Here is a 24,646-nt window from a genome sequence, read left to right as displayed (position 1 = left end):
CAACGAAGCTGAAAATCGGTATATAATAGTTTGAATTTTATCCAATCGATAGGTTCAGTTGGGATTAAGTAATTATGTGACTTGATTTAAGTTGCTTTTTTATAACCGTTACGGCTAAATGACAAATTTCATTTAAACATAGCAGATAAAAAGTGTGGAAAGCCGTTGAGTGTACTCTTCGCGTTTGTAGAGCACAGGGTATTGACTGTCGGTAGAAATTTGCTCGCATTTCTTATAGATAAAAGAAAATTAAGTAGCTTACAGATATTGAGTTGCTCATTAAAATATTTATCTGTGTTGTACTTAATTGAAGTAATCAATTTAAGGTGCCGATACTGTAGAGAAGTAGTAAGCTTTTCAAAATTACAGAAAACAGTAGACAAAATAGTAAGTTAGAAATATTTTTAAATAAAGAGGGTTGTAAGGAGTGGGGTGTATTTAGTTTTTTTTGTATTAAATCCTTCTGACAAACGCACCTAAAGGTATTCTGTCCATACTTGTAAGGTGATGTCTCAAGCAAGTAGTGTTACTGACTATTTAACACGCTTGATAACTGGTTTCTGTTTTAAATACAATATTTGATAGTATCATCTTTCATACGTCGTCATGCGTACAGTGTTTAAACTTTTACTCACGGAAATAAGTATATGCATGCACAAAATCAAATTGTCAGTTAAACAAGACCGTCTTAGACGCAACTCGTCAACGAAAGTAAATTACGATATTACAGCAGGACGTTTTCTGTTCATCTTCGATTGTTGACTTCTTAAAGTGTTTCAAAAGGCATCCGAAATAGTTATATTACTTTTGAATGCGCAAATATATCGCATTATCACATTCAAAATAAAACGGAAAATTCCCTATTGTGAAAAAGTAAATAAATTCAACATCAAGATGTCGAAGAGCTAGGTTATGCATCTTTTGGTTGGTTTGTTTGTTTGTTGTTTTTTTATTTTTTGCTTTTTAATTTAATTAAACGTGTGTTTTAAGGTAAGTTTCTTGCAACGGTCGTAAATAGTGAAAAAAAAACCGTACACTTTATTGCAAGTTCTTCAGTTTCAGCAGACGTTCAACAGATCATTTGGGCAAAGATGTCGATAAAAACAATAGGAAAAGTGATTTAGGTACATCCTATAGCCGAAATATCGACATTTTAGTGCTTGTCTTTACAAACATTTTGCGAAACTGAAGAGTTACACTTTTTGATGAATGAAACGCCCATTGAAAATGATTAAGCTCTCTTTTGAAGCATATATCTTGAAAAATAAGTGCCAACTTTTACCTGAAAATCCGGACAAAAAACGGAGCAAAAATCTGTTTTTAGGAGATCATGTTTTTTTTTTTCAAAACCGACAGCTACTACACGCAAGTAGTATTCTGTTTAAAATTGTGACCTAAATCTACCTAAATAAGATATCTACTTCCTGCGAGCAACCAATTTTTAAAAAAATAAATTTGATGAAATTGCCTGTAAGTGTCGACCATTTTAGATAATTTTTTTCTCTCATTTTTTCATACCGACATCATCATTTCATCATTGATTTGACATAAATATGTGTATCTACGACAAAAATCCATAACATCATTACAAGGGCAATACACATAACAGTCAGATGTGTCAATTATATTTTTAGAAACGGTTGCTTATGACCTACTGCAGTATCATGTGTCGGTGCGACGTTAAATCCAAAAAAAAAAAAAAAAAAAAAGAACCTGTTGCTATCACAAAGTAATTAACAGAATAAAATGTAAATTTCAGAATTTTTGGTTCACAAAAAAATGTGTTTGTGCGTAGTAATGTGATTAGGCTTAAGCACATGGCCTTATGGAGTACATAATTTTCGACGCTTAGCGTAGAAACAGTTAAATGACAGGATTCACATACGTTAAATTTATGCTTAAATCTACATATATGCATATGAATATAATTCACGACAGTAGCACATACGGAAGTAAGTAGTATAAATTTGGACTATTTCCTTCGGATGTAAATATGACTGTGGTGTCAAATTTATATATAAATAAATTACTTTGCAACGAGTTCAAAACAAGGTTGATAATCAGTCGTCTGTATTTCAAGACTTGGAAACGATTTGCCAAGACATAACCATTTAAAGTTAAAATGTATGAATATATATGCGTGTATCACTTTTACTAGAGTTTATCATTTGATGCAGAATTGGCGCATTGTTTCATAGATAAAACTCGATCAGAATGGGTTATTGTCATAGCAAAAATATCGTTGATGTACTTTTTGTTTAGGACATGAATTGTTTTTTTCATTCATATTGAAATCGAATTTGAAAGGTGTACTAAACTGCGCAAAATGTTACGAGAGGCACTCCATCATATAACTCGGACGAGGCGTCTAGCAAAGTATTATAACATTTAAGTTTTTCAACGACTTCAGCGGAGATAATAAAATGTGCCATTTGCTGTTGGTCTGATGTCAGGCTTAAGTTGTAAACATGCTAAAACCCCTAAATAAAAGGATAATAACGTTCATTTAATGTAATATTAGAGCTCCATTACGTTTCTACGGTGGTATGTTTAGGACATGCAATTATTTTTGTTAGGATTAAATTATCTTGAGCGATCAACATCTTATCTCGTGCGCACGACATTTTATCTTGAGCGATCAACATCTTATCTCGAGCGATCAACATATTATCTTGAGCGATCAACATCTTATCTCGAGCGATCAACATATCTTGCGCGATCAACATGTTATCTCGAGCGATCAACATCTTATTTCGAGCGATCAACATATTATCTTGAGCGATCAAATCTTATCTCGAGCGATTAACAAGATTAAATTATCTCGTGCGCACGACATCTTATCTTGAGCGATCAACTTCTTATCTCGTGCGTACGAAATCTTATCTTGAGCGATCAACATCTTATCTCGAGCGATCAACATATTATCTTGAGCGATCAACATCTTATATCGAGCGATCAACATCTTATCTTGAGCGATCAACATATTATCTTGAGCGATCAACATCTTATCTCGTGCGCACGACATTTTATCTCGAGCGATCAACATATCATCTTGAGCGATCAACATATTATCTTGAGCGATCAACATCTTATCTTGAGCGATCAACATATTATCTCGAGCGATCAACATATTATCTTGAGCGATCAACATCTTATCTCGAGAGATCAACATATTATCTTGAGCGATCAACATCTTATCTCGTGCGCACGACATCTTATCTCGAGCGATCAACATATCATCTTGAGCGATCAACATATTATCTTGAGCGATCAACATCTTATCTCGAGCGATCAATATCTTATCTTAAGCGATCAACATATTATCTCGAGCGATCAACATATTATCTTGAGCGATCAACATCTTATCTCGAGCGATCAACATATTATCTTAAGCGATCAACATATTATCTCGAGCGATCAACATCTTATCTTGAGCGATCAACATATTATCTTGAGCGATCATCATCTTATCTCGAGCGATCAACATCTTATTTCGTGCGCAAGAAATCTTATCTTGAGCGATCAACATCTTATCTCGAGCGATCAACATATTATCTTGAGCGATCAACATCTTATCTCGTACGTTTCAGTTGTGTAAATGGCTGCGATATGTATTTAGTGTAGTAATTATCACTTCTGCGTGCGGACTTTATGTTTGCAATGACTAGTCTGGTATATAGTCAAATTTTATTCAAGAGACGTTATCTTCTTGGAAGTAAAAATTTTTACGAAGTTTGGAACGGTAACGCTTTTATTAAATTATTAATAATTAGACCGTTTAAAAAAGAATTTTAAGGTATTTCAACGAAGCACTTGATTTAGATTTCATTTAAGGTTGTAGTATATTTTGCAAGAAAAGAAAAAGAACTGTTAAATATTCTTGAAATACTTTTTGGCTGTACCATTGGAATAGTGCTATTTGATCTATAACATCTGCCGAGAATGATGACCTGGATTAAGAACTTTTCCTTAAAGTAAACGGCATGAATAACTATCCTTTATTATATTTGGCGGGAATTGGAACGGTTTTTCCGTGCAATAATCATATCTATAGCAACTAAAAAGTAGTCTGTCATGTCAAGGACGATGAAAACAATCGTTTGAAGCATTCTATAGTATATTTTAAGCGTAAATTGTCAGCCTTTTAAAAACCAGTTGGGTAATTTAAAGGGTTACAGGAATTAGATTATGTCTTTTCTTTATATTAATACATTTTAGGTGGACTCCGCATGAATTTTGAAGCAGCCCTTGATTTTGAAAAAAACATGACCAGTTTTGTTATCAAATTCGTCATCGTACGACTTATAAAAGAGTCGTAGTCGTAGTTTGACTCTCTGGCTGTATACTTCGTTCCAAGATGAATCCATTTGTATATACTTTTTATATGTGTTGTTCAGTAACAAACCTGCAAATCTAAATCATTTAGACCCATTCTATTTCCGATAGAATGAACCTTGAGTTTCTCAAAGTCCAGGAAAGTGTTTTTGTGCATGATTTGAAGAATATTCACCAAAGATATTAAAATGGTTTTAAGCAAAAAGCCTAGCTGAATCGAGAGACTTTGTTACTATTTGCGGTCGGCTGTACCTACAAGTCACGTGGATTCCCATCAAGGCATAGTACATGTTTTATCCTTCCCGTAAATAGCCACCGTTTTTTTTTTTGGGGGGGGGGGGGGGGGGGGGGGGGGACTGAGTGTAAATTTAAAATTTACTGTATCAAGGTAAAGCATGCGCGCAGTATGTACCATTTCTTTATGAAATATATTCTTTATATTACAATATATAAGCATCAATATAAAATGTACCTATATGTTGAGGGTTTAGTAGATTATTAATGTTTACAAAAACATTTTTACGGCAAAAGAATAGTGACTTCTTGCATGCCGGACAGGATTTTCCGGTGCTGGAAAATCTCATCTTACACCCAGGGGTGTAAGATGACTCACGTGCTATAATTTATGAATGAATGCGTAAATTCATACGCTACTATAACAAAATAGATCCTTAAAGAAAACCTTTGTTTTTTTTTATATCTTCTACAAATTGAAGAATAAGGCATGAAAGAAAAAGAATCAATCACTGGCAGTTGATAAAGATGGAAATATCGACAGGAGCCTCGTTACCGCCTATACAGTTACCCTCGTGCCGGATATTCCCATCTTTACCCGCAACCAGGGAAATATTCTTATAATATTTATGGTATAATATGTTAACATCATACAAAGATACATTCTTCTGTTTATTTGAAGCATGCTATGTCCAAATTATGTGATTGACTTTAGTCAAAAACAGATCTGTTAGAAAATACACAAATGAATAATTGTTCGGATATACCATTTAAGCATCTACCGGTTCACCACCGATATTCAAGCAGATTCCTTTTAAAGATGCTGTAGCACTAAAAGACGGATCGCACAAATTCTTATGCAGAGTAAGAGGTGTCCCAAAACCATTTATAGTTTGGTACCATGGAAACGAAATGTTATCACAGAACAAAAGGTAAGCGAAAACAACTGATCTCATACGCTCAGTTGCAACAAGGCATGTTGCAAAATTGGAATATATTCATTCCACGCTTTAAACGTAAATCATATGCACATATAAGAAAGACAGTTAGATTAGAAAAAGATTTATCTTACAGGATTTGAAGACAGGCTGGTACAGTTAATGTTAGTAGCATTTTATTGGATTTTTTTGTATATACCGATGTCACGAATAAACGATATAAATAAGTAAATAGTAATAGGAAATATTTCTTAAGAACATATTACTGTAAACAGTTCCTCTTTCAGGATCAAAATCGGGAAATATTCCATGCGAATTAACAACTTAAATCAGTCTGACAGCGGGAAATATGCGTGTAAAGTTTCAAACCAATATGGTGTAATCTGGGGAAACTTCAGTTTACAAGTGGTCAGAAATGGAGGTATAATTTTTATTCGCAAAGCCTTTGTTCATATAATTTGAAAAAGGCCATATACTTGTACATTATTACCATAATGTAATTTTATTTTTTATAGTTAAATTGCATTGTTTATGTGTACATTATATAGATGTTTTCATGTGAAAACTTTTGTACGTATTGTATATGAAAATAGTGCTATATAAATGTGGTATATAACAATAATAATAATAATAATGATGATGCTGATAATAATAAAAATAATAATACAGTATTTCTGGGGTAAATTGTATTTTGATTTTGAAGCACTCTACAAATTCTATAAGATATAGTTTATTTGTCTGTAAGACAAATACTGATGTTAAATCTAGTGATTTCGAGGTGGAAAAAAAACGTTGAATAATATCTGTGTAAAATAACTTACTAGATAAAAACAGATTGAATTTAACAAAAAAATGAAAATTTCTCGACTTACAAGTTAAATGTTAGATTATATTTGACTACAATTCGATAAAAATTAGGTATTTCCGATTTGAAAGTGGTCATTAATACCTGTCATATAGGACAAAAATATATTGAAAATTATCGTTTGTTATCAAAGTTTTAAACTGATGAAAACGAATACATGTGTACTTTATACTAGTAAATATTACAGACGTTCGGCATTATGGAAACTGGATTGTTATACATTATGTGGGTCAAGATTTTTTAATATAAAAAACAAAGACTACTCATTTACCATCTTCAGTATAGGCTCAAATTAAAGTTTTATGTAACAGCTCTTTTCTTTAGTTACCATAGTTGAGATTGAACTTAACACTACCTAAACTGTTTATCAATTTATCAGATCTTGGAGCTCAAGCAATGTAAATAAGATACGTTTTCCATAAACACGAACCTTGTCTTATACTTTCTGTAGACTTTAGGTTGCGTATACGTAATATATACATTTTTGTTCTTACAGAAGAAGTTCGTATTCCAGGGAAATATGAATATCACGATGAGTTTGCAGATCTAAAAGGTAGGTGAAAGACGAGCAACGAACTCTATACAATTCTTAGCAAGGGAAAACTAGTTTTTATGCATACCAAGTTGTTTTTCATAGATTGTTGACAAAATTCTTTTTCACGTGCTTACAAATACAATTATCGTTTTGTTTGTTTAGGGCCTCCTCAGTTTAAGAAAAGGTTGAACCAAGTTAATTTAATGACTAGAATGGCAACAGGCTCGGTAGATCTCGATTGTGATGTCCTTGCTTACCCCGCAGCTAGGATAACCTGGTGGAAAGACGGACACAAAATTCAAGCATTGTCAGGAAAGGTATGAACCGTTGAACAGAAATAAAAGAACCCATTGCATCTAAATGACTCTATTAATGCCGTACAAATTGAAATGGTATATTAGGATGAAAAATAACTAGATGTAAAATATCTACGTCGGATCTTGCTATGTATTATCTACGATGTTTTTTTTTACAATTTACAGGTAAAACAAACGCACATTCCTGGTAGTTTTATGTATGCTCTTGATGATCAGGATATATTATAACAGGAAAAGTTTTAATGTAAAGATTAAAATGCACACGGATGATTCAGAAACAAAATAACAAAAGCTCAAGCAACATGAAATATGTTTTTTATTACAACTTTACTTCCAATGCCCAAGTCACTATTTAAAGATAAAACGTTTGGTACAGAATGATTCATTGAAAACTGTTACAAGTAAATTATCGTTACAAATATATGAAATACGATATGACTCCATTTCGCCTTTGATTTGTGTCTTGCTTGATAACGAAGCTACCAAAAAAGCCAAGTTATCCAATATTGTCTGAATGATAGACAAATTGCAATTGAATGTATTGTATACCAATGCCCATATTACTGTTGTAGCTTCAAATATTTGAGTTTCTTGTTAGATATGATGCCACATAACAAGTGTAGCTTTAGGTAAACAGGTAATGAAAACATATTTCTACTATCATGAACGCTGTCTAGCAACATTCTTATTTCATTATTTTTCAGGCGGTCCAGGTAAATGATTGAATAACAAATTAACGTTTCCCAACTTCCTATATTTTCAGTATATATTTGACGGTTATAAGCTGAAGGTAAAGTCACTGACCTTTGAAGACACTGGTAATTACACTTGTACCGTATGGAACGAGTACGGTTCTGTCAATTGGACAACAAAAATAGAAGTACAACGACGTGAGTACTAGCATTGTTTTATTATTTTATCTTCCTGCGATGGAGCCAAAAGGTTAGGGGCCGACAATTTGAACATATGTGGGGTTGGTGGTGGTGGTGGTGGTGGGGGGGGGGGGGGGGGGGGGGGGGGGGGGTGATTTTACTTCGAGCAAAAATCTTTTTATCTTTCTATGAAAGTCAGAATATCTTTTTTTCAGAACCTAAAAGAAGACAGTTTTTTTTCTCAGTAAACCAAAGATATTGTCTTTTTTTCTCTCATTTGTTTTGGTTATACTTATGTTATCATACGCCCGAAGGGACGTATTATGTTATGTTATGACGCCGGTGTCCGTCTGTCCGTCCGTCCGTTAGCAATTTCGTGTCCGCTCTGTAACTCTTGAACCCCTTGAAGGATTTCAAAGAAACTTGACACAAATGTTCACCACACGGAGACGACATGCAGAGCGCTTGTTTCGGATGACTACCTTCAAGGTCAAGGTCACACTTAGGGGTCAAAGATCATATGAGTGTGTTTCGTGTCGGCTCTGTAACTCTTGAAATGCTTGAAGGATTTCAAAGAAACTTGGCACAAATGTTCACCACACTGAGGCGACGTGCAAAGCGCTTGTTTCGGATGACTAGCTTCAAGGTCAAGGTCACACTTAGGAGTGAAAGGTCATATATGACTTTACTGTGTCCGCTCTGTAACTCTTAAACTGCGTGAAGGATTTCAAAGAAACTTGGCACAAATCTTCACCACACTGAGGCGACGTGCAGAGTGCATGTTTTGGATGACTCGCTTCAAGGTCAAGTCACACTTAGGGCTCAAAGGTCATATATGACTTTGCGTTGTGAATATTGCTCTGCATTGCAGTGCTCTTGTTTTTATTTGGCAGATCCCTTTTTTGTTCTCTTACAATAATTTTTTTTTGTATTACTTCCCTTTTTTGTTACTATAAATAGCTTATTTTGAAACTTTTTTATTATTGGCCGTAGGGAAAAACCGAGACCACTTTTCTGTGGTACAACATGGATGGTACATCCAATTTTTAGATGTATTTTGACATAACTTTACCTGGTAAGAATTTTTTTGTGGACTTAGAATTTTTTTTGGAATTTCTTCTTTTTGTTGTTCCTGTCCTTTGGGCTATAACAGTCAAGTTATTTAAATTTTGCTCCCATCCTCTGGTGTAACCCTTCGGGCGTATATTGCCCCGCTTGGCGGCGCTCTTGTTAAAAACTAACAAGCGCGTTAAAGACATATATTGTGTATTGAGTTATATGCCGAAGTGCACTTGAAATGGCTAAATGCAGGTCTCTTTGATTCACTTTCTAGGCCCATATTACAATACATTATTTTGGACACAGTTATATACTTCCCCTAGCAATAAATGGTAAAATAAATTCCTTTTAATCTTCATATACGTACAATAGTCATTCAATATATAGTAACACATACGAAATAACTTGAAGAAAGCGCAATTAAATCGCCTTATTATTCAGATCCCTCGAGGTCATATCCCTTATTTGATGACCGATGTCCATAGCTTCGGCAGGTCTTCAATATACTTTGCTAAGCAACTGCGCTCATATACCCGAACCTCTAAGGTCCTCTAAGTCACTATAGCGACTTTTTAGCTTCGGGAAACGATCGTAGTCACATGGACTTATGTCCGTGGAATAGGGACCAATTATACGAGTCGATTAGTGATGTCACCCCATCCGTTCCGTGCGGCGTAGCGTTGTCTTGTAGAAGAATCGGAACCGCTGCCAAAAGAATCGCTACTCTAAGACACTTTTGAATATCCTCCTTGTAGTATTGTCCATTGACCGTTTTAGCAGATGGAGCTTTATGGGCAGTAAAAACACCCCGGATATTGTACATGAAGATCATAAACTTCTTCAATTTCGGCTGTACTTGCCGAAACTTTGAGTTTGTCACTCAACAGATTGTCTCTTCAACTCTGGCTTATATGACCTCAACCACGTTTCATCAATAGCAACAATCTTAGATAGAAAGGTTTCATCCTCCGTGTTGAACCGTGAAAGATTAGCGATAGCGACTTCCAAACGATGTTCAGCCTGGTCGGACGTCAAATGATGGGGAAACCTTCCTCATTCTTAAACGGTTGCAAATAATTGTATGAACAACCCTCTGTCTTCACATGCAAGTCTTTTGTCACTTTTCAAAAGTTCCCTTACATGTTCGATGTTGAAATCAGTGGTTACGCTCTCGCAGTCCTGCCTGCTAGTTGGTGGTATTTTATGGTCTCTCGCCCAGACTTGAATTCATTCACCTATCTGGTTACCGATTTATACGATTTATATGACAGAGCATTTGCCCCGCATGCTTCTCGTAGCGTGCTTCAAAAGTTTCTGTCGCACTGTTTCTACGTTAAGCCTCATTTTTGTTGTAGCTGCGATGTTCCTGCGAAACAAATGCGGTCATGACGCTCTGAGTAACATCATTTGATGTCGCATTATAATGATGTCATACAATATGACGACATAATTAACGTTAAAATAGAAATAAGATAAATATGTAAGCATGCAAAGTTTCAGCTTGACTGGGAAATACTTTTAGAAATATTTGTAGTATGTGTCACTATATATTGAATGACTCTTGTAAATCACATAATTGATACCTAAAAGATAAATGAGTGCCAAGGGGCAAATCCAGCCAAAACTGGATGTTGGGCAAATTTGGGGGCATTCTCCCACGGAATAAAAACTGAATAACAGAACAGCTCTGGTGCATTTGGATATATACCTTCCCCTAGGTTTGGATTTTTTGTGATATGAAAATTATACTTGTGAACATCATGAGCGTGCCCTGGCACTTGAACCTGTGTGGCTTATCCGATGTAGATGCAAACAAAAATGCCTCATAAAGTTAATATACTTTAATGATAATTGCTTTCAGGTAAAACAAATGTGAAACCTGTCTAGCCCTATGCAAGATACAAGTAGTCTGATGGGTAAAGAATGGGAGAAGAAGCAAAATATCTTGTACAACTAGACAACTAGGGTTGTCATGAACTTCATCTTAACTATAATACTACTAATACCAGATTTCCAAAATCTTTTTCCAATGCTCTTAGATCTGAAATATGTGTTTGCAGTTTCTTAGGGACAATCGTGCGTTTGAAGAATACACAGTACTATTTATATTTGTATGTATGCAAGTGTGTAGGAGGGCGGGGTTGACTTTCCAAGGGGGGACCAATTCTGCAATATTTTGGTACTTTAAACCTTGAGTTTTAAGATAAAGTCATTTCTATCATTAACTGAAGTTTGACAAATGTGGAATTTTTATCATAATGAAATTAATAATATACAAGAAAAGGGTATGAAGTTTCAAAGTTGTAGTTAGTTTCAAGGAAAATGAACTTAAATAAAGACATCCAAGAAAGATTGATTTTCTAAAATGAAAATGTCCATCATTATGACAAAATGTAAGAGAGAGATATGGATCTTGACCTATTTACTAATATAATGATTATAGATATAAAGTATACAAGATTCAAAGCTATAGCTTTTGTAGAATTCAAAAAATTTAGCCCTAAAAAAAATAAAATCCAATTTCCACGTATATAAAGGACCATAATTCAAACAAAATGCATATGCCCTAAGAATTATGGCTCTAAATATACGGGCTCACCATATGATGAAGTCTGCAAAGTTTTAAAGCCAGTGTTCTTATAGTACTTAAGTAAAGTGGACCTAAACAAAACAATTAATTCAGAAATTCAAATTTTTTAAGTACAGCAATGGCCATATTTCTGACAAAACACAAGTTAAGAGTTTGGTTCCTGGTTTTCTTACTTATTTAATAATCATACATAAGTGTGCAAATTTTCAAAGTTGTAGCTTCTATAGTTAAAGAGAAAATGTGGACTTAAACAAAACTTTTAGCCAACCGAGAGAATCAAATTTTTTTAAGTATAAAATAATTGTTATGATTCTTGGTATACATACTTGTCTTATAATCATAGGTAAGAATGCAGCGTTTGAAAGTTGTATTTTTTAACGTTTAAGAGAAAAAGTGGACCTAATGGAAAAAAATGAAGAAAATCTAATTTTCTAATTACAAAAAGGGTGATAATTCTAATAAATACTTGTCAGAGAGCATGCCAAAGCCTGAATTCTAAGTGTATTTTAACACTGAAAGTATGGTTGTCGGTTGGTGCTCCTCTCCCCCACCTCCCTGCTCTTACATCTATGTACACAGTACATATTACTATTCATCTACTGATAATTAGCAGTGTAACATATTACAGTCAAAATTACACGACACAACGTTAATACATTCAAATCAATCTGGCACTCTTTTTCAGCAGTGTTCAATATCTGAATGTTAATGGAAGACTTAATAACGAAAGAAGGTGTTATATTATGATTTTAAATCTAAAAGCAATTTCGAAGTAATGAATATGGTTTTCAGAGTTATTAAAGTTTTCTTTTAAAAAGGTAGCTTAGAGCGGTTTGGGAGTCAGAATTCTTTTTATGTTGAAGCCAGAATATCTTTTTTTGAAGCAAAAATTCTTTCAAAAAAATCCAGGCCCCGCAGAATATCAACTGGTTGGCCCTTTAGTAGTTTTTTTGAGCTATTTATGGTTCTAACAAGATGTTTACACAGGGGGATACATATTGATTCCTCCATAATTGAATAAACAGATCGAAGTAAATACATGTAAGTTCACAAAGCATTATTTTATGCATGTTATCAAAAGTAATTTAGGTAGGTCGACTAGATGTTACTGAAGCAGAGAGAATTTTAGCTTTATACAAACCATTAAGAAAATACAAAACAATACAACATCATTTTTTATTCCTTTTGATTTTGTTATAATACAATGTACATATATACAAAGGATAACCAAAACTTTTTAAAACTGAAGAAGTGCTTAATTTGTTAATGTGATGTATATTACTATCATCGTTTTTACATTTTTGGTCTTTCTTTATAACAGAGAGAATTGCGATCGCACCAATTATGGAAGATATAAAGAACCAGACTGCAATGATCGGCAGCAATGTCACTTTCACATGTCAGATAGTGTGGAGCGATTTACAGCCACTTTTACAGTGGCTTCGACACTTTAAGGAAAATGATTCATTTGTAAACGATAGAGGAGAACCGTATGTTCAAATTCTTCAAGTAAATATAAAAGATCTTCTTTTGAAATATAGCCAAAAATTAAGAAACAAGTTTTGCAGGCATATATTTGCATTCCATTATTTGTCAATTAATTTCCTATTGTAGATACACAGATACATGTATTAGTTCAAACTAACGACTGGAAAGAAGGCATGGATTTTCAAAGAAAGCCAACAGAACTGTTTCGGAAAACCCATCAAATTTATACCCTGCTTAATGTTTGCTTTTTTCAGTTCATAGTAGAATTAGTAAAAAAAGCAAATCAAATCTAAAATGATTGGAAAATTGAAAAAGCATACTTGTATTGGTACGTCTCTGATTTCATTTTTTTTATTTCAACGAGTGCCATTAGTCTAAATTTTACAGTTATCTCTAAATCTGGGCATAAAAAAATTAACTTGTAAATCACGACTCTGAAGACTTAATTCCATTTCCGACATTTTTCACTCGATGTTTATTACGGTACTTAAAGGAACGTTTTACAATTCGCCCATGTTCGTGTGGTTTTTAAAGCTCAATATCTTTTTGTCTTTAAAAATATGTTATTTTTATGACCTTTCTGTCAAAGATCCAAAAGGTATACGGTATTTGAAATGTTTTCCAGTCATGCCGTCAGTCGGTACGGCAGACATGTTATAGTATGAAGCTACTCTTAAAGTTTCCTTTCAATCCAAATGGAACTCAGTATTCACGAGCAATAGAAAGAGGCCATGCACATGTTGAAGGGACTCCTATGTCTGACAATTTTTGTTGAGAGTTTAGTTTTAACAGGTTTATAACTTACACTTTGCAGTACCTAGCTCTTAGGTCAAGGTCTCACTTAGAGGTTAACGGTTAACATGGTATGTTTCTTGTACGGTTTATAACTCTGCCATTCATCAAGAATTTTTAAAATTACTTAGCACAAATGTTTCCTATAATGAGGTTGATTTGTCATGCGGAAGTACTTAGTCCCTATGTCTACGGCTAAGGTCACACTTAGAGGTCAAAGGTCAGATTCTAGAATGACTTTGTCCGGAGGATTTCTTCTTCATGCGTGGAGGGATTTGATCTTTCTTGGCACAAATGTTCACAGCCGCGAGGTACCCTGCTTTTTGAATCACTTCCCTTTGTTTTTACTATAATTAACTTATATTGTAACTTTTTTTTTATTTCTGGGCGTAGGGAAAATTGAAACAACTTTTCTTGGTAAAACATTCATTTTATATCCAATTTTAAGTTTAATTTGACCCATCTCTACCTGGAAAGGAGTTTTGTATGAACTTATATTATATACATTTTTAGGATTTACTTCCCTTTGCTGTTACTATAAAAACTTATAACTTTTTTATAATCGGCCAAAATGATAATACAGGTGCTAGCATTAAGAAATTTGATATGACGGTCGTATATTTTGACATCCTGGCAGTCTAGTTCATTTTTCCTTACCAATTTAAAAACAGAATCGCATTAAATTTTTTAAAATACGTACATAGGCATTTGAAAGCATTCGCCAATTATACATTTCCAGACATTTTCATTTTTATAATGCCTTCATGAATTATATGATATATACAACTTTATGACTTACATACACTGTTAGTAGGTTGCCCTATAACTTACACTGTGGGGAATCACATGATCAAAATAATCTCTAAACCAAAATAAATTTATGAATAATATGGGATTAATTTGAAGCAAGTTTTGCTGTAAATCCTAAATATAGCCTATCATATGGCAGCATAGATGTATCCTAAAACTACATAAATTTCAATTACAATTACCCTCTGGTTATATGGAACACTTCAAGAGACTGAGACTTCTTATTTTCCTTAGTGTTTGTAATTACTAGAAATATACCACCATTGTTAACTACATAACTATTTAACACTTTTCATTTGTCATATGATAGGCTATGTCTAAATTCCATATCTTATTATGTTAGGACATTTATTCATGTTCTTCAAAAAATAACTTTGGTTTAGAGATTATTTTGATCATGTGATACCCCACACTGACTTAGAATATGTTGTATTGGCATGCAGAATGTTTTGCGAAAAATGTCCCTAGGCGGAGCACGTTGATAAATCTGTTAAACATTCTTGTTTTATTGAGTTATGTACATTTTTTAACCTTTTCAGTGAACATGTTTCATAAAATGTTGGCAACAACCATTTTAAAAAAAATATTAACCTTTTCATAATGAATTGTCTTAATACCATTATGTTTTAATAGTCGAGAGGGTTTACAAGTACAATTGATGACCCGCAACACCTTGTTCTACGTAATGTGACGAAGGAAGATCAGAGTTGGTACACATGCCTAGTTGCCAACACAGTTGGTATGAACTACAGGAGTGCATGGCTTACTGGTAAATTCTTCATTGAAATATGAATAATACTGACATTAACAGCCGTGGCCAATCCTGTTTCTTGTAAGATATGCGTTTGCAATTATTGTTGATATGAACCACTGGTCCAGCATCAAACAAGAACAGAATGGATTTTACAATATGATATATCAAAGTTTTGCCCATTAAAGGAACACATTTTTTATCAGTTTGCGCTGATTTAATTTACCAGTTTTCGTAGAGAAAGCCAAATGCATAGAGAAACAAGGTCTCCAAGTCAATTATATATGAAAGATTGAAACGTTTCTCCACTGAAACAATTTGTCAGAAATAAGCCAGTTATAGATATAAGCAACATTATTCAGATTTATTTAAATAAGTCAATTATGAGTGAATGAAAATATTGGCCGTACATAAGTCACATCTCAAGAACAATTCACGCTTCCCGATGCTTGCAATTAATTATAATCAATCAATACTTGAATAAGAATGTCACAGGGACAATAACAATACTCGGTGTAGTGATATTTAAGAAATATTCAGAATGAAATGTGTGGTCTATGGAAGCTGTAGCATCAAGATCACCGCAAGCAAATTAAATATAACCAGGTCAATTTTTAAAAGATAGGCCATCAAGTTTCACCAAAGAAGAACATCTTTGTAATGATCTCTATTGTGTAATTAAGACTTCAAAGTAAATACTATTTATAGATATTCAGCTATTCTATTGTATCGGCCATATATCTAGACAACAATGAATGAACAAACAACTCATTATTTTACAGTTAAAGAAGGATGTGAAGTTAACAATGGTAACTGTCACACCTATGCAACGTGTGACCACGGTGAAGGGATGAGCAATTGCAAGTGCAAGCTTGGATACACCGGCGACGGACACACGTGCACTAGTAAGAAAGGATTTATGATACAGCATGACAAATATATGTTATTAGCCCCTGAATGACCAGCTTGTTAATCCAGTCAAAATAAGATGAAAAAGTGTACCATTTTTATGTTGTAGTCCGTGTCATTATGTGTGTTCCTAACAAAATACTCTCATGTGTATGATTTTTGCAGGTATTTAAGGGGAGGTACATTTAATTTAAACTTGATTTTGGATTTGATTATGATTTAACTTTTTCAATGTTATATATTTTACATGTAAGTAATTCATTTTTTACATAATGATTTCGTATGTTTAGTGAGATTCCCTACAATTGTTCATGTTATTTAAAATAGTAAAATGGTAGGTTTCGTTGCTTTCAAAATTATTTTTTTAACATAAAGTTCAGACTTAGTATTTGCCTTTAAAAACAAAATATTTACTGTGTTGAGGGCAATTTTAGTAAATTATAACCCGACTTTAATGTTTACTTGTCGTATTTGCATTTTTAAAATATCCAAATTAGGTTTATAAGAGATATCCGGTTTAATAGTATGTGACATAAGTGTAAAGGAAAAGATGTTAGTGATATGTGTTGAATTAGGAAAAAAATATAAACAGTGTTGCACTGTGTTACACCCGAGACGAATATCAGAAATATGTCCATTTTTGTTTTATTTTAAGAAATATTACACAAATAATTTCAATATATGAACAACTCCTTCACAGTATCTATAATAAGATATAGCTAAGCAAAGTATGCATGTTCATCACATGTTTGACGTCTTGGGAGTAAAATAACTATAATGACTAAAAAATACACTAATATAATAATAAAAGCTTGGACGTGAACGTTATTTTAAGTACAGCAGAAGTGGGTCAAATTGACTTTGTTCATAATAGTCAAAGAAAAAAAGAAGTTTTTAGTTTACCATTTTTTTCCATATATATGGCTGGATAACACCTACGTAGGCATTTTGTGAGGATGCAATTTTTACGTGTTATATGTGAAGAATATGATATAAGTTGTTCATTGATGCCGGTAGTCACAATCTTAAGGTCGAATTAAGGTCAAGAAATTAGGTCAAAGGTCATTAAGTGCAGTTTTTACAAATTTCACTTATATAGCATCATATCTTCGCCTATAGCATCATATCTTCGCCATTTGATGAAAGAAATGAACAAAAATGGTTTTTAATTGAAGTTTATGTATTTAACTATGTAATAAAATCACTATGCAAATTAGCTCATTTGCATATTAATTAATATTTATGAAAGCGGTAAATTGAACAAAATTACGATAAAAAAATGGCATGTATGTAGAGCTATACAATATTTATTGTTTTATTTATAATTTTCATAATTTGAAAAACAGAAAGGTAACAAATGATATGTGAGATACGTATCTATTGATAAACGCAACTGTTTATACCGCCATCATATGTGTTTGATGTGTAGATACTGCTTGAAGTGGGTGGGGTGAGTTGACTTCTGACCAACAGTTATCTTTAGCACAGTCGTGTATTTGTTTTCACAAAAGCAAGGCATTTTTTATATTAGGTCATATCTGCCGGCTATTTCAAAATGGGAACCTATGTCGCACAGCCAATATGGCTGCCATTTTTTCAAAATGGCGACCGAGATGACCACCAAAGGTAAATATGTTCAAAAGTATGCATATAATATGAGCGTTTACATATGTTTTAATATAATTTATTGCAGTATTAAAATTGATAGATACAATTGATAATAAGACTATACGCCATGTAGACAACCTCAGATAACCAATATGGTCAATATGTTAAGGTTTCTTTGCATACATTATAGAGCTTATATAGTTGTTTTATGTAGTTTAGTATAGTATTGTGATTGAAAAAACATTACTATTTTAAATCAGGTTGACACTATCTCAGACAACTAATAAGACAACCACTTTTCAAAATGGCCGTCAAGAAGTCAGTATGTTCAGTTTTTCTAATATACTGAAGAATGTATGAAAGGTTTTATGTAAGGTTTTGCAGTATTTTGACGGATTATTAAACAATATACTATTTAAAACATATATTGGATTTACAGACAGGATAACCTAAATTGGTATCAATAGTATACTTGGTATAACGACTGGGCACCCAATGTATCTAGAGGTATAGAGAAGGCAACTATGTATATCTTCGGTATATCTGCAGGCAAACTTGCCTTTTCATACAGCCAACTATGGATATTCTTAGGATACAGACAGGTTAACTGTGCATCAGTGATATATAGCTAGGCCATTTTTGGTATCATATGTTTACAGACACGCAATCCGGGCTAAGTATTGCTGCCACTATCGGTATCGAGGGTATGCAGACATGCCACTCTGGGTATCCTGTGTATACAGACTGGCCCTTCTTGCTATACATACAGACAACTATGGAAAACCTGGCTATACATATAACAATAGGTAGCCTTGATATAGAGACAGATAAAATGGGTATCCTAGTTATACAGGAAAATAATATATGGTTTACATACATGTACATTCCACTATGGGTATCTTAGTTATACAATCATTCACTCTGCGTGTTTTGTGCATATATGTATAGCCACGCTGGTTATACATACAGTCCACTAAGGGTACCTCGGCTATACATACAGGTCACTATAGGTATCATGGGTATACTTTGAAAAAGGCCCATCTGGGTATTCTGTACATACAGGACATATTGGCTACACATGTATACATACTGGCAAATACCGGTATACTGAATATACAGAATTATGGATATTACGGACATACAGAAGGGCCAACCGAGTTTCCTTGCAATTCTGGGTATACAGGCATGTCATCCTGGCTGTACAGTTGTATATATAGGCTACTAAGGGTATCTTCGATTTACATACACACCATTCTGGGTATCTTGGGTATATAGACATGCCATCATGGCTATACATTCAAGTCACTTTGGATGACATTGGTATACAGACAGGTTACCAACGTATCCAAGGCATAGAGAGGGGTGAGGTTATGGGGGTTTATGGTGGTTCTCATACAACTCAGCTAATGCATGGAAAGAAAAAACACTTCAGTTCATAGAGTAATGTCTGGGGTGAGATTTTTTACATATAAAATGTTAAATAGTATGGAAATTGTGCATCAGCAACATCTGAAATTCAGTGAACAGGATCTGATTTAATTCTGAGAAATGAAGCATAAGCCCAGATTAATTGATATATCTGTCTGGCTTGTAGGAAGCACATTAATAGTGTTTGGTATATAAAATAGTCCAGAACTAATTTGTATTGTTAGAGGGAGGACACATCACAGGGTTATAACTCAAATAATTGCAATTTATAAATGCCAAAGTGGGCAAAGGGAGGTCTATAGAAAATTTATTGATGGCTCTGACTTTAGAGATGACAGTTTGATACAGAAATACTTGTTATTTTTAAATCCCAACCAAATGAGTTTCTGGAGAGATGAACTGTAGAAGAACCAGCTTGTCATGTCCGTCCGGAAAATTGTAAAAGATTTAATGAAGCTTGACACAATTCTAGATGGCAAAGATAGGAAGTGAATAGCACAGTAAAAATGGCTCTAATAATCTTGGATCATTGTAAAATTGTCACTGTTTGTTACTCTCCGGGACTGATAGGATTGTTGGAATTGTGTTGGTCGCCTGTTTTTTGGGGTTTGTTTTGGATTTAACGTCGCACCGACATACGATAGGTCATATGGCAACTTTCCAGCTTTAATGGTGGAGGAAGACCCCAGGTGCCCCTCCGTGCATTATTTCATCACGAGCGGGGACCTGGGTAGAACCACAGACATTCCGTAAGCCAGCTTGATGGCTTTCTCACATGAAGAATTCAACTGAGTATGTCCCATCCACAGCTTTCCTAAAGACCATCTCTAAAACCACAAAGTTGATTTCCACCAAACTTTATCTATGTTAACACTCAAGAGCCACATTTCCTGTACAATTTTGAACATAGTTGAAATACTTTGTCTCACTAAAGTTCTTGATACAGTGTCATCATAGCCTGTTTCGTTTATTTGTTTGTTTGATGGTGTTTGATGCCATTTATCAACAGTACGTGTATCTTAGTTCTGCTGAGCAAGATTGTTGTGTCTAAGAGATACTGAAACATTACTGTCATGTAATTGCAGACACTGTTGATAAACAATGTCATCTGGTATTGTGTATAGAGAAAAGACTATGAGCAAGATTGAACTGTGTGAACTACGTTGTGCAGTATTTGAAAGTGTTAAATACTAATTATATTCCTAATGCATGGAATATTTACAAGCTTTACTTGGACATTTATAAAACTGATAAGATTTTTATCAATTGTTAAAAACAGATATATGTGTACTAACTGAACGTTTTAAATGCATATTTTATACATTTTAATTAATATTCATGAGTATGCAAATGATCAAAAAACCTCTTAATTAATATTTATGAAGACCATTATTCCAAAATCAAAACATCTTACTATCTCAAAATATGGTTTATATGTGAGATATGTAAATATTGTCAGTTCGTTTTTAAATTGTTTTTTAATGATTAATATACCCCATCCACTTTTGACAGTATATTTACTCTTGCAAACAATAAATAATGCTAAAAACAGATATATATATATTTATATAAAGTAATGTTTCAAATGTAATATTGCTTATTTTTATCCATTTATAAACACAAATAGTGAAGGTTTGATCTTTGTATTTTTAAAAAATATCATTTTTAACGAATTATCTGCCCATTTTTAAGTTTTCATGAATATTCATAAGTATGTAAAATTAGAAAAGTTTTAAATAAGTGTTTGTAAATAAATGTACAAAGCCCTGGCTTCATTTGGATACCGTTGTTGTTATTCTACACCGATAAATGACCAAGATACAATGTATTTTATTTGACACACATAAATTTGCACCGAATGACCTTTGACCTCGTTTATTTCACTATAAAGGGCCTCTCAGGGGCGACTACCGAGCAAGTTTTTATTGTGGTACCTAGTAGATAATGTTTAACATGGTAGTCGTCCAACTTCAGAGAATGCCTGCTCAAGTCACAATTTTGAAAACTCTAGGCATACTATTTTATATTTCAGTTGGGTCTTTCAACATTGAATTTATTAAGTTCGTTGAATGAAATTAATAAAAAATAATAATGATAAAATGTAATACTTTATTTTATCCATTATCACTTTGAAAAGAATATTGCACAAGACTTTCTCCTCAGTAAAATTCAATCTTGGGAGATCATGTTGCAAGTGTGCAAAACAAAATACATTAAAAAAAATTACTACACAAATTCATTTAAGTTGAAGAACAGTAGACCGTATGAATTAAAACTGTTAAAGTCATGTTTTTGATACCCTGTACTTCTGAATGACGACAAAAAAAGTATTGAAAGTTTTATATACCACAAACTGAGGAAAAAAGAAGTGGAGATAGCTATCCTTAAACTATGAATTCGTGTATATAGCAGAATCAGATATTTGCAAACATGTTTCTTTGAATACCAAAACAAGATGTCTGCCATGTGTCTCTTCATCTGGGGACTTTGTCGAACCCGATAAGGCGATAGAGATGCATATGTTTGTTTGTCTATGAAATACTGTGTACCATTAGAGCAATCACAACCTCTTTATAATTACCGTGCGAGAAGCGGGAGATCACGACGGCAAAGAGCGAGACAACTATAGTGAAACGTGTAAACACGAAGCGCGAAAATCTTTTGAAGTTTCGCCATCGTGATCTCGCTCCTCGCATCGGGTTCCCAAGTTTTGTACATAAAAGTTTACAGTTGTGATCTTGCGTTTAGTGCACCCATTCCTTTAGTGATACGCGAAGCGTGATATTACAAAGGCGAATTTTGGAATCGTGATCTTTCCATAATGTCGTGCTTCGCCATCGTGATCTCGCACTTCGTATATCTCTTTCATAGGATGACGACGACGAAGCGCAAATTCGAGAAATATTCGTAATTTCGGGCTGCGCCATTAAGATCTAGATCTTCGAGCATAATGAAAAGGCGATAAGCGAAGCTCGAGATCATTATGGCACGGTGTTGCCAGTAAATGGGAGAATACGATGGTCCTAACGGAATACCGTAATAAACAAAGATTTTCTTTCATCTTTTCAGATATAGACGAGTGCTCAGGAGCATTCTATCCATGCCTGCGAGACTACACATGTGAAGACAGAGACCCAGGTTATTTTTGTGCACCAATTATGCCCTAATATGTATCACCTGAAGACTATATATGCCGCCTATATTGACAGTATCCTGATGTCAGACACAAGAGGATTATATATTTTAACTGTATGCACGATTCATGTAAAGGGGAAATAGTACCCAACTCTTTTATTTTATATTACACTCTTCTCTCGACTATTTGTAACGTATATATATTTCTTAAAATCAGCCAACAATTGAAAGAGATACGGATTTTAAGAAGATAAAGGACTACGATTTTAAAACTCCCTGAATTGAATGACTTGAGATTATAAGGCAGACGGATTGAACTTCAAAACATGTTTTCGTTATCAAAAAAGACGCGTGACCTTCGGCAATATAATCAGTTTGTTCGACGCCGTCAAGTATATGGGATACACTTTTATTTTGGACCATGTAAAGATGGTAATGAATAGTTTCGAAACGATAAACAGAACACTGTGAATAATATGTTAAGGACCCATGATATTGCACAATAGATTTTAGAAAATGAACAAAAAATGACAAAAAGAAAACATCAAAAATGTATGTAATGCAAATTATTACCGGATATAAAACAATGTGCTTTTTCATTCCTCTCCTTATTTGTAGAGCAGAAAATTATTTTTATTTAAACTTTCGTCAAAATGTTGATCCGATTTATTGATAAGGGACGTTTCCCTTGAAGTAAAATATGTTTTCCAAATATCCAATGAAATTGTAGGAAATGACATTACCAGATCTGGTGAACTTTATCAGTGAATAGAAAGCACTACATTATGAGCCACAACTCTGAAATAATTATCTTTCAGCATTTCCTCATTTCCAGACAAACTACATTTATGTGAAACTTCATACACATGCACCTGCATATAAGAACTTTCCACAGGTGCTGCCTGTGAAATAATTAATTCAGTTTTGTGTGTAAAGGGTTCACCTACTCGCAATGTCAATGCCATGGTAGGTAGATGATTTGTATTGCATGGTAATACTTCTTTATCATGTTTATTCTTGACTGTTTCTAACAGTTTATAATATATATTGTGTTGCTAATGTTGATGATTTGTAACCGGTCAGACTAATACAGTAATGGTAATTTCTCATATTGCAGTAAATATACTTGGCGGCGTCTTTGATGATTGCATCAATGCATTTCCTTGTTTCATTTGGTCTGTACAATTATTCTTTTAGTGTGTCCAATAGTAGACTTCATATGTTGAATAATGGAATAATAACACATAATATTAGCTGAAAATATTGCTGAACGACTTCTGCTTAATATACAGGGATTATATGTGTCTTTCAGTTAAGTATTTTTTATTTTTAATTACATACAAACAGTCGTCAACCATTAGTTGAGTGTTTTGTAATTCTGAAATTTCTCGCGATATAAGAGGTTAATGATGGTCGCAAATTACATGAATGGTGACGGTTGTAAATACTGTAAAGATAGAATGTACTCTCATTCCAAATTTTCAAAAGGCTGTAATGCAAGGTTTCAGATTAAAAACGAATCATTTTTTCAATTACTCCATTTTTCATGAATCCGCTGCTGTATATCTACAAATAGGACCACTAACTTTTCAGCAGTTTCAAAAGAGCCCTAAGTGACGTTCATGATAAACACAACAAAATACATTAGTTTGAAAATTCATTAACTCCCTAATGATATAGAGGATTTTGTTTTCATTCAATGAAAGATGGAAATATTTTTCTGCGAGTGAACACCATTATGCAATATTTTCCATGTGGCACAGCCATGAATAAAATGTAAATTATTGTTTTTGCGAGTGAAATATATTTGGATCTTACACATGAATTCAAACAAATTTTCTTTTTATGTAAAGAGATTTTCAGTAGTTTTGACCAGATAATACCCTAGCCATTTTACCCGTGCAACTTCTCTTGCATTGCATCATGACGTCACAATGCCGTTATGTCACGATATCTATGACGAAAAATTTTTAGAGTTTA

General features: G+C 33.7%; 1 protein-coding gene across 1 annotated transcript; it reads left to right on the top strand.

Moving 5' to 3' along the window:
* The first annotated feature begins 5,090 nt into the window (after nucleotides 1-5,090).
* On the top strand, nucleotides 5,091-24,198 carry LOC123541439 (fibroblast growth factor receptor 3-like). The gene is made up of 9 exons (XM_053535524.1): nucleotides 5,091-5,501; nucleotides 5,795-5,928; nucleotides 6,869-6,925; nucleotides 7,070-7,224; nucleotides 7,988-8,114; nucleotides 13,067-13,254; nucleotides 15,469-15,604; nucleotides 16,369-16,491; nucleotides 22,601-24,198. The coding sequence occupies exons 1-9, from the start codon at nucleotides 5,482-5,484 to the stop codon at nucleotides 22,696-22,698; spliced, it is 1,038 nt and encodes a 345-aa protein (XP_053391499.1). The 5' UTR covers nucleotides 5,091-5,481; the 3' UTR covers nucleotides 22,699-24,198.
* Nucleotides 24,199-24,646: the final 448 nt, after the last annotated feature.

The sequence above is a fragment of the Mercenaria mercenaria genome, unplaced genomic scaffold (genome assembly GCF_021730395.1).
Source record: "Mercenaria mercenaria strain notata unplaced genomic scaffold, MADL_Memer_1 contig_4889, whole genome shotgun sequence".
In the NCBI taxonomy this organism is placed as follows: Eukaryota; Metazoa; Mollusca; class Bivalvia; order Venerida; family Veneridae; genus Mercenaria; species Mercenaria mercenaria.
The sequence above is the reverse complement of the archived record's forward strand: the minus strand, read 5'-3'. Positions and strand labels throughout refer to the sequence as shown.